We start from the raw sequence: 15,035 nt of genomic DNA, 5'->3' as shown, positions 1-15,035 counted from the left end.
ACAAAATCAACATGGCACGCATGAAGTGGATTAAAATCTGGCTAACAGGTCTCAAAATGTAATTGAAAATGGGGAATCATCATCGAGTGGATGTGTTTCTAATGGGGTCCTCCAGTGCTTAGTGCTTGGCAAAATGCTGTTTAGCATGTTTATCAATGACTTGAAAGAGAACATAAAATCATTACCAATCAAGTTTGCAGATGACACAAAGATTGGGGGTGTGGTGATTGAAGAGAACAGATCACTAGTACAGAGCGATCTGGAGCTCTTGGTAAAAGGGGCATGCAAGCAATATGCATTTCATATGGCCAGATATAAAGGTCATACAATTAGGGGAACAATGTAGGCAATACCTACAGGATTAGTGACTCTACCCTGTGAAAAAGAATGGGGGTACTGGTTGATAATCAGCTGATCATGAGTTCCCCATGCAATGCTGTTGTCAAAAAGGCTAATGGGATCCTTCACTGTATAAACAGGGAAATCTCCAGTTGGAGTAGGAAGGTGGTGTTGTCTCTGTATTTTGACACTGGTTAAACCATTACTGGAATACTACTACTTTGGTGTTCAGTTTTTCAGCATTCTTCCTGAGCTGTGGAGATGATTCAGAGAAGAGCCACAAGAAAGATTAGAAAACATGCCTTTTTAGTGGGAGATTCAAGGAGCTCAGTCTTGAATTAGAGAGAAGGTTAAGGGGTGATTTGGTTGCAATCTGTAAGCCCCTACATGAGGAAGAGAAATTTGATAACAGAGGGTTCGTCCATCTAGCAGAAAAGGGTACAACAAGAGTGAATGGCTGGAAGTTGAAGCTAGGCAAATTTAGACTGGAAACAAGGTGCACATTTTAACAGTGAGGGTAATTAAACATTGGAACAATTTACTAAGGGCTGTGGTGGATTCTCCATCGCTGGAAATTTTTAAATCAAGATTGGATGTTTTTAATTCAAGGAAGGCCATGTTATGCAGGAGGGCAGAATAGATGATCACAGTGGTCCCTTTTGGCCTTATAGTTTATGGGCACAACCTAGCTGTCAAGTTTTGTGCAGCTCCGGATGTGACATTTCTCACTGATGAGAACAAGTCTCTATTTGCAATCCCTCAGAAGCAAGTGTGGGTTTGAGGGAACCAAGACCATTGGTCCATAGAGGTGATATGGGGGAGGGATTTAGGAGAGCTCCAGGCAAGAGTTGGGAAGCTAGAGGAAGTGTAAAAGTAACCTGAAGTTGGTCGTGGTATTGGGCGTGTTTCTGATGACAGCCTGGCATTTATGGATTCAGGGAGCAGTTAGGAGATCCTGGGCCAACCTGGGTAAGGGATCTTGGAGCAGCCTCCCTTCTTCTCTGCCCCTTTCAAATTGTTCCTTCCCTTTGGTGTTGCCTTTTCAGCCCCTGATCTAAATTCTCCTCCCCATGCTGTCCCTTCAGCAAATCTTCCTGCCCCTTGCTCGGCAACTTACCTGTCTGTCCTGCCAGCTTCTAGTCTCCTCAACTATCTGTCGTCGACTATGGGTTTCAGCTGCCACCTTATCCTCCTGGTTGATACCTTGTGTAGGTCCCACAAGGGACCAGTAAGAGCAGAGGAAGAAAGGGAGGCAGGAAGAAAGGGAGGCTTAAAATTCTTTGCCACGGTAATCTCTGGGGCCAAAAGAAGATGCTGCAGGTGAATCCCATAACATTCCAGCAGGGCTGTGGGTGGTGTGACAGGACTGCAAATGCATGAGTGTAGAGTACACAATTAAAACCTGCAGTCAACTGCTGGTTATCACTCAAGCAGGTTCTGCTTTACAACAGGTGTTTATATAGATAACGATTACGTAGCATGTGGGCTGTCATCTACAATAGTACTGATTTAACACAACATCAGAAAAAGCAAGGAAAGGAAAAAATGTATAGCAACCCTTTTTGGTCTAACAGTAAAGTTTGTATTAGAAATGCCATAACATGAAACTGTTATACAACTTAATTCATTTTGTCAGACCCTGAATTATGTACAGCATTCAAACAAAATGTAGTAAAATATATATTTTGTACATTGTTTGGCATAGTTGAGTCTATAGCATTTGCAGAACAGATTGAGGTTTGTAATGAAAAGGGAAACGAAAATGGAAAATACTGAGTGAACAGCAGGGCTCATTTGAGGTGATTATGAAGGATGTTTCTTTATTCTATCTTTTCTTGTGCTATCTGAAAACAGTAGCAGAGGGTTACAAGCAGAGTTCATCATAGGATTGTCAATCACTGTCATTTAACATTTGCAATGGAAGATGTCTTTATTCAAGGACAGCTGGGCAAATCAGAGAAACAGATTTGCAGTTAGTAGTCTGTCCAGCCTACACTAAACAAACAAGGACAGGGCAGACATACCGGCTTCTCACATAAAAATATAATGGACTCTGCTGACCTTAGTGCCCTCCATTCAGCTTCATTCCCAGTTGCATAAAAGCTTCGCTACCCATTCTCAATTTCCTTTAATTACCTACATGATGCAGATAAGAAAATGAACCTCACTTACTTACAGTCAGAGATCACACACAGGAAATTAAGTAGGCTAGTTGTTTGAAATGAGATGACTGTTTTGGAAGTAAATAAAACATGTTGTACTGGGGAAAAACTAGCGAGAGCGTATTTTCAAGAATACCAGTTGGTCTGGAATCGCTCAGCTGATCCTGCTCCTGTCTCCTGTTGCTGCTTGAAACTGCAAGGCAAAACTAAGTAAAAAATCTCCTTGGTAAATATTCTTTAAAATATCTTTGAAGGGGATGTGAGCTAAATAAAAGAGCAGAGCAAACATGCAACATTCTATAGGGCTTAAAAAGATTGTGACCTTAGGTTCAGAGAATAAATGACCGCTGTTTTCACAATAGATCTGGCAGAGACATCAAGGATTAAGCAGCAGTTGTCTTTAGTCAGCCTTCATTTTTAATCTGCTCTCAGAATATGAAATAAAGTAATGACACTGCTTTTATTTCTAATTATTCTTAAACTTTCTAGAATCGGTCATTCTTTCACGTTTATGTTGCAATATGTAAGTGTCGTTTCAATCTGCCATAAATGTAACTGGAAAATAATGTTAGTGGTGTTTATTATGAGACATACTAACAGTAGAACTTTTATCAAAGAAGTTTCAAAGGTGTCCTCTAAATTGGGACACAAATCAGGTGTTAAACTTCTATGAATTATTGCAGTTTACCAGCGTATACTAAAAAGAGCACTTTCTTATATATCATTTTGAATTACTTACCATTGTGAACATTTAATTAATATGGATTTGCAGGAAGTCTGATTGGAGACTAAAGCCCATAGTATCAAATCCGTAGTTCAAGAGAGATACAAAATCCAGAATATTCGATCTTTAATTTAACAGTTTCTTTGCTGAATCCACAGTTATGAAAGCATTCTCCTTTTATGACAGCATTGTCTTTCAGACTACCAAAATGTTCATTGACCCAGTTGGTAAAAGGAATCTATTTGCTTTAATTACAGGTGCAAAAAACATAATGTATTGAGGCTTTTATTTCATTTGCAAAATTTCATACTTTTAAGACAGTCTGAAATCCTTCCCACATCAACTCAGGGTAGACAAGCTTGCTGCATGAGAACAGAGAGGAAAAGGAATCCTCCCCAATTCTAAGTCATAGAACCACAGCAGACGTACTCAGTGGCCAAAGCTACAGTTTTTAGGATGCAGTATGTATTCATGCTGCTGTTGGATTCCCAGACCACAGGGGGCACTTGATTAGTACAGTAGAAGATTCACCAGCTCTGCCCTTGCTACTTGCCCAACCTGTCTCTATCTCACGTGAACACACATGGAAATCCTGTTTTTACTCAGGTCCCCTGTGCAAGTTCCAGAAATCCCTTGCACACACATCAATTGCAAAGCATAGCCAGCATGTGTGCTCCTCTGCGAGACACAGAAGAAGGATAGCATTTAACCCCTAATACTTAGTTGGTATTGTTTTAACAATCTTTTAGACATTGATCATCTATTGCTTGGACATTAAATAATTGTAATATTTAAAATAGATAGAGTTGTTAGACTCATTTCAAACCCACTGTATGTTTTGAATGTAAAGAAAAGCAGAAACATTTGGATATTACCTGGAAAATGAAAAAGTGCATTATTGACTGCTCACTTTAAAATTAGCTTCATTACGTTGCTTGATGGACCATTTAGAGTGATAGAAAATCTCTATTAGGTCATCTAGTCGATCTCAAATACTGTATTTGAGTAATGGGCATATTTCAATATATGCTATGAAATCTGCATCATTCTGCTCTAAATAAAAATCAGATATATAAAGAATAGTTAAAACACTTTAATGGTACTTAAATATTTTAACAAACTACTGTTTTTCTTACTAATATCTATTTTTTTGATAACTGAGTAAGGAGAAGGATGTTTAAACATTACTAACCAAAATGGTTGCTTTTAGCAAAATCTCAGCTGTATACTATGATTTCCATGTAGTTTGTTGTAAATGTCCTAAAATGACTGTGTGAGAAATCCTACTTAATTGAAATTGCTTTCTTGCATTTTATCCACTAAAAAACCCTATTTTTCCTCCTTTTAAATTTTTGTTAAGGATGCTGAAGAGTATGCAGATCTTCCAGTGAGACACAATGAAGATCAGATGAACAGTGAACTGGCAAAACATCTCCCCATTGAAGTCAATCCTCATTTATTTGACAGTTCACACACAAAAACACATCTTCTGCTGCAAGCCTATTTTAGTCGTGCCATGCTGCCTTGCCCAGATTATGCTACCGATACCAAGACAGTGTTGGACCAATCTATAAGAATATGTCAGGTACAGTAATCCATTTCATCCTTAATATCTGTTGCTTTATTCTTTCGCATTAACGTGTTGTAATATTTTTGGTCCAGGAAAAATCCACATTGTTTTCTGGTTTTGTTGAGGACTGGAACCACCTAAGACAGACACAAATTTATTTAGAAAGGGACCAAATGCCCACAGCATTACAGAACTGAATGTAAATAAAGATAATAGTTGAACAGTAGTAGCTACTGATACTGGTTTGAAGGAGACAGTTGCTGCCACTGGTTTCACTACCTGCCCTAACACAAACTTTCAGTGCTGTTAACCCGGAGTGTCCTCATTGTACTACCTGAAACTGATCTGCAGTTCCCTACAAGTGAATGTGCTTTGGAAATCCTAGTCTTACACTGAGAGATGTGCTCTCCTGTACTCTCAACCTCTATGAGCAATTATTATTTTTGTTATTGTTTATCAGTTGTCTTTCGCAGGACCCAAAAGTGCTCTAGACACCACAGATCTCAAATAAAACTTGCCTGAAAATGCTAACAATCTAATTTTAGAGATTTTCAGTTGCCATATTCTCCAGTTCTCCGCTACCACAGGGCTGGAAGAGCAGACTGCCACTATCCAAACTGATTTTAAATCAGTCTGCAGGCTTGTGACTTTTGCAGTTGCATAAAAAGTCCATCCCCAGGCATTCTAATTTGACCATAAATAGTGCCCAGAACACACAAACCACATGCATAACTGTCCCCATCAAAGATATTTTAAAGTATAAATCTGGAATAGAATGACTGCAACTGCTAAAAGGAATATTTACATAGTTCTGGGCGGCAGGATAAGTGCAGCTGTAGTAAGTGCAAAGTGAAGCAAAATAGGCCAGCTTCTTGTTACTGCTAGAGAGGAAAAATAGTATTGTGGTTAAAGAACTGGACTGGGATTTAGGAGATTGGAATTCAGTTCTTCTGTGACCTTGGACAAACCACTTAATCTCTCTGCCTCAGTTCCCCATCTGTGAAATATAGGGATAGCAATACTTCCCTGTATCTTGTCTACTCTAGATTATAAAATCCTGAGGATCTTCTTACTATTTGTACGTACAGTATCTCGCACAAGGAGGTCCTGATCTTCATTGTGCCTTTAGGCATTGTTGTAATACAAATAAATAATAAGAGTCATTTTACTGGCTGTGCCAAGCTGCCAGTCTGTAAAATCAGTGCATGAGAGAGGGTCCCATGGCAACACTCCTCCCAGAGGGGGGTCTGATGGGCAGCACTGCAGTGCCCAAAGGACTCAGGCCTTGCCCTAGCAAAACACACCACCTGTTCGGGGCAGCACCACTTGTAAAATGATTATTGAACCAGGTGAAACTAAAATTAAGAATAAGAATAATAAGCAAATCACATCACAGATATTTTCCTTTCTGCAGCCAAAAACTTGGCAAATGGGTTTTGAAAGGAACACCACTCCCTGTATTTCAAATTACTATAAAACAAAGGTAATGAAGATTTATTTTAATGAGAAATCCTTTTTTTTTTTTTTTTAAACTTTGATTATGAATAAAGTCACATGATAGACATCATAGTTAGGTCAGAAATTTCACTTCAACTTGAAATAAAGCACGTCAGTCATTTAAGTAATATTTTGTCATTTCAGTGGGTTTTTACTACCTCGCAGTAGTTGGAAAAAAGAGAATTAAAGATCTTTGTAATTATTTTTACTACAAATATTTATACTAATGTGCTAATTCTTACTGCAAGGTAGGGATTTTTAAAAATTGTCATTTTTTTTTAAATGACGTATTCAGGAGTTCCATTAAACAGAAGAAAAAGTTCCTGAATAGTTTCCTTATTGTAACAGAACTTGTTTGTGCCTTTTGTCCTCTACCAGCAGCTATTGATATATACACAGCCATATGAGCAGGAAAGAAAGTTACTTCTAAAAAACAAAAGAATAACATTTTTATGTTTTGAAACTGTCACACGGTTTACATCTCTTGGGAGAATATTTGCTTCATCTTATTAGTCACGCTTTCCAAACAAAGGTTAAAGTTCCTAAAGCTTAAGCAATAGACAGGGTTACGCTTTCCATACTGGTTGTTACCTTTTTCCCTAGCACTGACCTGTTGATGAACTCTGGGTCAACAGGGGTGGAGAAAAAAGATCTTAGTTGTGAGAAAGGAACTGATCGTAGAAGGATCTGTTGATAAATGCATGTATGGTGTATGCATGTCACATTGTGAGGAGGGTGGGGGGGACATCAGGAGTCAAACTGGGCAGATTGTAACAACTCAGCGAGCCAGTATTCTTTCCTATAAGCTTTCTTGTGTTCAGAACTCTAAGCTTTTATTTATTTACTTCTTTTTTTAAAAGTCTCCAGCTGTTCAGTTTGTGCAGATATCTTTCAAGATCTGAACCAAATGTAAACTGATGCAGTGAAACCTTCCAATGAGCACATCAAAGATGGGCTCCCCACAGCACTGCTGCCTTGGTGCTCCAGGGAGCCAAGGCAGCAGCATTGGAGGAGAATTTCAAATGCTTATGCCTCAGTGCAGAGGCCCTGAGTTCCCACCCCATCTCATGCCCCCTGCAGAATGGAGGATCCCTACTTTCCACAAGCCTCTTCTCCCTCCAGTCTCCCACATATTCCAGCTCAACCCTGAATTCCCAAAGTCAAGCTAGCTCTGGTCTTTCCCTTCACATCCTCACCCACCCCATCAGACTTTTTGCTTCCCAGCCTGCTCCTTGCCTCTTAGTGTCTCTGTGGTTAGCAGAGCTGGCGATGAATCAGGGAGGCATGCTAGCAGGGTCAGATGATAGAAATAGCTGACAGATTTGAGCAGGTCTATCAGCTAGTCTTGGCAAAATTCAGTTAGATTATTTTTAAATGTTCCTTCTGCAACAGTTAGTCAACATTTTACTTACAAAATCCAGTTGCCCTCTGAAAATGTATTGTGCAGAATTTGGAGACTAAGAACAGTCATACTGAGTCAAGCCAATGGTATCCCATCTTCCGACAGTAGCCAATGCCAGGTGCTTCAGAGGGAATAAACAGAACAGGTAATCATCAAGTGATCCATCTGCTGCCATCCATTCCCAGCTTCTGGCAGACAGAGGCTAGGGACACCGAATTTCACCATTCATTTCACTTCATTAAAGCATAAATGGGGTGGGGTTCCAGTCTCAACACATTTACTGGTGAATTAATAGCAGTGCCTTCATAACACACATGCGGGTATGCATACACACACATACGCCCTGCATACACATTGTGCATGCTAGTTATACAAATACCATGCTTTATAAAAAGGAAAATATTTGTAAAATACTGTCATCTAAAATGTATACTACTTTCTCATGTGTACACCTGAAGTCCTAAAACTTTTGTAAACATAAATGCAGCATAATCAGACAAACTGGAACTGTTCATAGGCTAATCAGATAAATCTTTTTAAATTATTTAGTTTGTTTCTTGGGGCTCCCAATGTAGAAATCCTCCTAAGTTTTCCTCCTCTTTAAAGACAGGTCTCTTTAAACAAAGGTCTCTTATTTAGTGGTCATCAGCTAGATCCATAGATTCTAAGATCAGAAGGAACCATTATGATCATCTAGTCTGGCCTCTTATATAACACAAGCTATGGAAATTTCCCCCAAAAATATATATTGCAATTCCCGTGAGTATGCTATTTTCCAGGATCCTTCAGGGACCAGCAAATTTTCACTTCCATCTTGGAATAACTTCTTCTAAGGCTGAATTCCTCTGATCCCTTTTAAAGTTTAATTTCTGTTACAAAAACCTTTTTCAGTGTAAGCAACAGTAAATATTTTCAAACAGGCTTACTTTCATTTGGGTACTGCTCTAAAACCCTTCCTTAATCCCTTCATTTTCCCAATCCAATGTGTTTGCAGCCTTCATCATAAAATTACTTTTCTTGAGACAGAGATTTCCCCTGCCACTTTAAACTTTTTTTATATATATATTACAACTGTATGTTGAAATATGCTCAGCATGGAAAACAAATTCATACGCTTAAATGTCAAATATCAGTTAAAGAGCTTATTCCCTCAATTTACAGAACAATAACCAGCAGACTCAACACTATCCCAATAAAGAAATATGATTGTTGCCAAAGAAAGTGGGACAAACGTGTTCGTGACAGCCTTGCTATAACCCATGGGTTATATATGGGTATATAATATAGGTGGGTTAGACATGGGGTTTAGTTTATTTTAACAAGGTGTTTGTCACAGTGAAATTTTTCATCTACTTACCTGGGACTGGAGGAGGGGCATGTGGCATCCATTCCAATTTGCTGCATAAATCCAAGGAATGTTGTTGTATGGTCTTCCTGGCAGCTGAATGACAGCTTTGTCAGCTTGACAATTAATGGCTTTGAAGTCATTGATCCGGCTCCAGGAATTTTCTGTATAAATAGCTGTGCCCCATATTGAAAAGTAAGAGACAGGGACTAACGAAGGCACTTCCAGTGAGAGGAAGGATGGACTTATGCTTAAAGCATAGGATGGGAGCCTGAGAGATCTGGGTTCAGTTTCCAGCATTGTCACAGATTTTTTGTTTGATCTTGAGAAACTCACTTCATTTCTCTCTTTGTCAGTTCCCTAGCTGTAAAAAAGAGATAATACTCCATTTCTCTCATTCTTTGTCTTTTCTATTTTTTCCGTTCTGTGACTGCCAGGTCCTGAAGAAGAGTTCTGTGTAAGCTCATAAACTTGTCTCTCTCACCTACAGAAGTTGGTCTAATATATTATCTCGCCCACCTTGTCTCTCTAATATCCTGCCCTTACATAGCTACAATTACACTGCCTACAACAATGGATGATATTTCATCAGTCTTGTGATGACAACCATTCTAGTAGAAGACAAAATTTGTGTTTATTCTAACTAAATGATTCATCTAATATTTTGGTAGTGTAGAGTGTATTAGTAATGTTTATTGTTTTAAAAGCAGTGCCCCATCTTGGTTCCTGTCCCTGATTTAAGAATATGTGAAATAGAATAAATCTCATCTCTTTTTTGCTTCTCTTTCAAGCCTTATATTTTGTGACTGTGTATTCAGTGGTCAGCCCTTATTCTCCGGTTCAGAAACTACCTACTATATTTGTATTAATTGAAATGGATAATTGAGACAATTATAATACCGTCAGTCTCATATTCAGCAGGGCAGTCACTTTTACTGAGTAATAACATGATAGCAGCTGGCTTTGCATTTGGATTGGCTACGAGCCTCCACTTGTAGTATAATCACTGATAAAACATTTTAGTATTTCCAGGGAGTAGGACTGCCATGGAGCTCAGCCTTAACCTTTGGAGAGTGTTCACCTATGGATGTGTTAAGCACATCTCAGTAGGATACCTATACATTGAGAGAAGATAGAAGAGAAGCCAGGTTTGGAATTGTAGACAGAAGTACAGTTTGCAGTGAGAAATGTACACATCCCTTAACTGAGTAACCATGTGATTGTAGTGCTGTAACCCCAACTGTTCACCACTGTTTTGTTACTCCTTTATATCATGTCCAAACTTAGATTGTAAGTTCTTCAGGGCAGGAACCTTAACTCCTTGTTTGAACTGTAAGGCCTAGCACACTGTGGGATAGTAAAATAATAAATAATAATGAGCTTATGGTAATTAAATTGTAGCTTTTGTATAGCTGATTTTCAGAAGGCACCTTAAAAATATGACATGAACAAGTATTCTACTCTTTGTAATTATATTTAACATATACACTACATTATTACATACAAGTGACTCACTGGACTGACTGACGTGCTCTAGAGAAAGCTGTATCTAGCAGTCCTCAGCTGGAAGATAGGTTGCTGCCTTACCAGCAAATCTGTGATCAACAGAGGTGCCTGAGAGAGAAAGTGTGCCCCTCCATTTTGGAGCTTCTTGCTTCCCCCAACCTGTTGGTCCTTAATATCCCTGATGTCAGAGCATGTTCCAAAGTCCATTTGTTTTCCCTAGCTGTGGAGAAGTGGGGAGGCTTTGGTGGGAGATGTTAAAGACCTTAAGTATGTTTTTAGCTACTGTGTTATTGCCGTTTGCTGTAGTTAATGTGATTAATGGATGAAGGGAGGCAGCTACAGGAGTGGTCTGTTTTATGGTTGTATATTTAAGAATTGTTGAGGAGAACCTGGAGCAAGGGATAGTTGTTCCATCTTAATGGATGTATGTATAGCTATAAATAAAGAAACAGGCAGCCTTTGAAGGAGGGAAAGAAGGAAGAAAAACCAAATAAACTTTTATATATTGAAGTGTCCTCTGAAACACATTCATTTAGCCAGTATGTATACTGTGTCTGAATGTGTGTGGCACACCATTGGTAGTAGTCAAATTCAGTCACAATTGTACTTCTAGCTGCCTCCACATTTGGACTGATATTATTCTAGCTCAGAAGAGCAGAAGCAACAGAGTAATCCAAACTCTTCTCCTAGAATGTGTGCTGCACTGATAGTGTTCATTTACAGATAATAAACACAAATGTGTAGTGTTGTAGTGGGAGTACCTATACATATTAGATATTCAGGTGAACTTACATGTCAGCTGCCTTTAGAGAGGTAATTTATTTTGTAGGCCTATGGTTTGTTTTTTTTTACTTGATTTTTTTGGCACATCGTGGATAAATTTGTAAACTATTGTATGGCAGCACTTGGTGACAGTTTAATGATGATACGGTGCTGCTTATGTACCATCCCTCCCCCACCAGTGACAAATCTTTTCCCAGTTGGGGCTGGAGGAAATGACTAATGCTTAACCCATTTGTGTGATCAATTCACTTAAGCAGCTACTGTGAAATGTTAATCACAACTTTAATTTGTACTGCATTAGCATTTTGATTAACTTGTAGGCTTGCTAGCGCACTTGAAGCACTTTTACTCATAGTTACTGCTCGGAAATGACTTTTTGATTAATTAAGTTTGTTAGACAGCAGCTGAGCTTCCTGAATGCTAACCTTCTGGGGCTAAAAGTTCAGGAGAAAGTTACTGTGAACAACTGCTGCTGTTGAAAAAAATTCTTGTAAACGCACTTAAAATATTTTAATTATTGACAAAATATTGAATTATTACTTGGGATTTGACCTTATCCTTTAAAAAGGCATATTTATCTTGAGAAAATGATTGTAGCTTCTTGCTGCATTTAGTAGACTGGTATAAGCTTTGAAACTGGAAATAATGGTATCTTTAAGAACTTGGAGCTTGTTTGTATTGGTGAGAGTGGGTTTTCGTTGCCATGGGAATTTCTCAAAAGTACTTTATTGTGCTGTTCGGTTGATGAGCGTAGTACAGTATATCAATTTATAAATTAATAACTGTTTAAGAACAAATTGGATTTCTTCAACTCAACACAGTTTGGACAAGTTGGATAAAATACTGTAATATTCATGTTGCCAGTATCACATTGCATGGCTGCTTCTATCTCTGTAAAACTGTTTAAAGCAAAACCAGGAAGAAACTTAGAGAGTTGCACTCTCCTAAATATATACAATAGATGATCCATTCTTTCCATAGTTCTGATCACACTGATAATATTAGAGACTGAAGGAGCAACAGAGAGAGGGTCTTATAAAGCATCTGGGAGGGTCTTAGTTAGCATGCATCAGCAAGACCTTCAAGGAGATGGGGATGGAGAAGAGAGAGTGTAGTAATGGTGGCAAAGTTGGTGGAAGAGGGAGGAGAAAATGTGTGAGTGAGAGGGGTTACAGAGAACAATATAAAAGGAGTGCCATATGCCTTACTAACTGCGTTCCTATTAACTGCAAATAAGTTAAGGCATCTTTTTCTCTGAGGCTAGTGATACAGCTGTACAACTCCGATTTACATCATTTGGGGAAAAAAAATTTGACTTCTGCAGAACAACGAATAATTACATTTTTTCTCAAAAGTCATCTTCGTAGGCCCAGTATTCTGAAATGGAACTGGCCGAAAAAGGAGAATCCCTTTCCGTGAACATTTTCACTCTTGAGAAAGTTTTGTCCCAAAGCAGGGCAAAACATCAAAAACCATGAAAACTTTCACTGAAAGGGATTTCAGGAAAAAATCAATTTCAGGAGAATTGAAACAGAATTTTTTAGCTTCCAGGGAAGGCTGTTGTCAGTTTCACAAAACTGTTCCCAGCTCTGGAAGTCAGAGAGGTACTGTCCATCGCCTGGAGTTGAGGTTGGGAAGGCAGGAAGGTAGCGCATCTCAGTACTCTCTCCATCTCCCAGAGCTGATGGGTAGGGCAGTGGCTGTGTTCCTCGGTGCTATTTTGATGAAAGTTTTGTCAAATCTGTAAGAGATTCAGCAAGACATTTCAGTCTACTGATCAGCATTTTCTGCTGAAATTAACTTTGGTTGAAAAATTTCTGACTAGTTCTACTCTGAAGCTCAGAGATTGCATAGATATGTAGTTTGAAACATACTGGGAAGCCAGTGCATGAACTTCCATAGGTCCTGACCCTAAGAAACTTTGCTTAAATAGATATTATCAACATATATGGTTCAATAGCGTTTTCAGTTATTGTTACTGAATATACTTGAAGCATGGTAATCAAGATTTGTTTGGAATTTATGCTATATGGCATAATTTAACATCTGGAAAGAATATTTTAGTCACCTATTATGATCTTGATGTGGAACACAATATAAAGTGACACACTGCAGTATGTCACCTAGGTTAGAAGCATGTGCAGAAAAGATTTATCATTATTCTGTGTTAATAGTTTTCCGGAAAATTGTACCATTTTTGCGTATTAAAATCTATAAATAATTGTCATAGAAATTATGGCCAGGTCCTCATCAGGTGTAAATAGGTATAGCTTCCTCAACTTCAATAAAACTATGCTAATTTATACCAGGCTGAGGATCCGGGTCTCTCTTTTCAGTGAAGCTACAATGTAATCCCAGACCAAAAAAATACATTAAAATGGAGTGAAGGCTGAGAGTATGTTTCCGTAATTTAAGAGGAAAAGATATGATAGAAATGTTATAATTATCCCAGAATCAAACGTTATAAACCTAGGAAAAACTTAGCTCTAAATTTACACTTAAAATAAACCCAAACATATTTCAATAAGAAATGCACAGTTAAGGCATCCAAACAATCTTAACTCTTCCCTATAGTCATATTGTGCAGTAATCAGATTTATGATTAATAACCAGATTAGGATTAATGTGTTTTGGTGTTTGTGGCCCCAGATTAGATTATAATTGATTTTTAAACATATTTTTTTATATTTCGTATTTTTGCTCTCATTGCATCACTATGGTTGTTTGGATGGCTTAACTGTGCATTTGTGTGGATTTCTTCTAAACGAAATCTTAAATCTGAAGTGGAACTGGCACTATATGAAGACGGATAGTGAGAGTCCAGTCCCTAATTTCAGTGTATCTGTGCTTTATGGGCTGCCCCTGTGCTTCTGCCTCAATGTGCTTTACAGCCAAGGCTCCATTGGTGGTGCTCAAGTTAATAATGCAACCAGAGAATATTTAAAGAGCCAAATAACCCATCAGTGAGAATTTGTGACATGTGTCCAATCTTTCTCATACCACTCGGTCATTACAGCCAATTAAATTGTTGCATGCAAATCAGCTGATCAAGTGATTATTGATTGAGCTACCTCTGCTGTCACAATGGCGCCTCTTAAATTCACCTGGGTCTGTCAGCAACCTATATAACCATAGCAATTAGATACAATAATCATTAATAATTTAGTTTAATTACATATTAATGTATTCAAATATAACCCAGGCACAAGATTTAAATTAATTTTAGCTATAGGAAAAGTTTGAAGAGTCTGTGTTGTTCTATAAATTTGTTCAAAAGAAAGAAAAGATTGACAGAAGTTCTAAATCTCTTTGCATATTTCACATAAAATCATCACTGAGAAAGATTACAAATGATACAAAAATTGGGGGAGTGGTACATAATGAAGAGGAAAGGTCACTGATTCAGAACGATCTGGATTGCTTGGTCAACTGGAGGCAAGCAAATGATGTAAATTTTAATATGGCTAAATATAAATGTAAGAACAAAGAATGTAAGCCTTATTTTCAAGATGGGGGACACTATCCTGGGAAGCAGTGACTGAAAAAGATTTGGCGGTTGTGGTAGATAATCAACTGAACATGAGCTCCCCGTGCAACGCTGTAGCCAAAAGGGCTAATGCAATCCTTGGAATCATAAACAAGAGACTCTTGAGTAAGAGTAGAGAGGTTATTTTACCTCAGTATTACACAGAATCATAGAAATGTAG

General features: G+C 38.2%; 1 protein-coding gene across 2 annotated transcripts in view; it reads left to right on the top strand.

The window, feature by feature from the left end:
* The window catches only part of ASCC3 (activating signal cointegrator 1 complex subunit 3), a 479,889-nt gene that overhangs the window by 443,976 nt on the left and 20,878 nt on the right, over nucleotides 1-15,035 (top strand). For both annotated transcript variants that reach the window (XM_067546516.1, XM_067546517.1), the window contains one exon: nucleotides 4,586-4,810. In XM_067546516.1, coding sequence (XP_067402617.1) covers nucleotides 4,586-4,810 — 225 coding nt within the window. The remainder of the gene's footprint in view (nucleotides 1-4,585; nucleotides 4,811-15,035) is intronic.

This window comes from Emydura macquarii, unplaced genomic scaffold, assembly GCF_026122565.2.
Source record: "Emydura macquarii macquarii isolate MOO-44397 ecotype Brisbane River unplaced genomic scaffold, CSIRO-AGI_Emac_v2 contig_1146, whole genome shotgun sequence".
NCBI classification, from domain to species: domain Eukaryota; kingdom Metazoa; phylum Chordata; order Testudines; family Chelidae; genus Emydura; species Emydura macquarii.
This window is presented reverse-complemented; position numbering and strand designations above follow the sequence as displayed.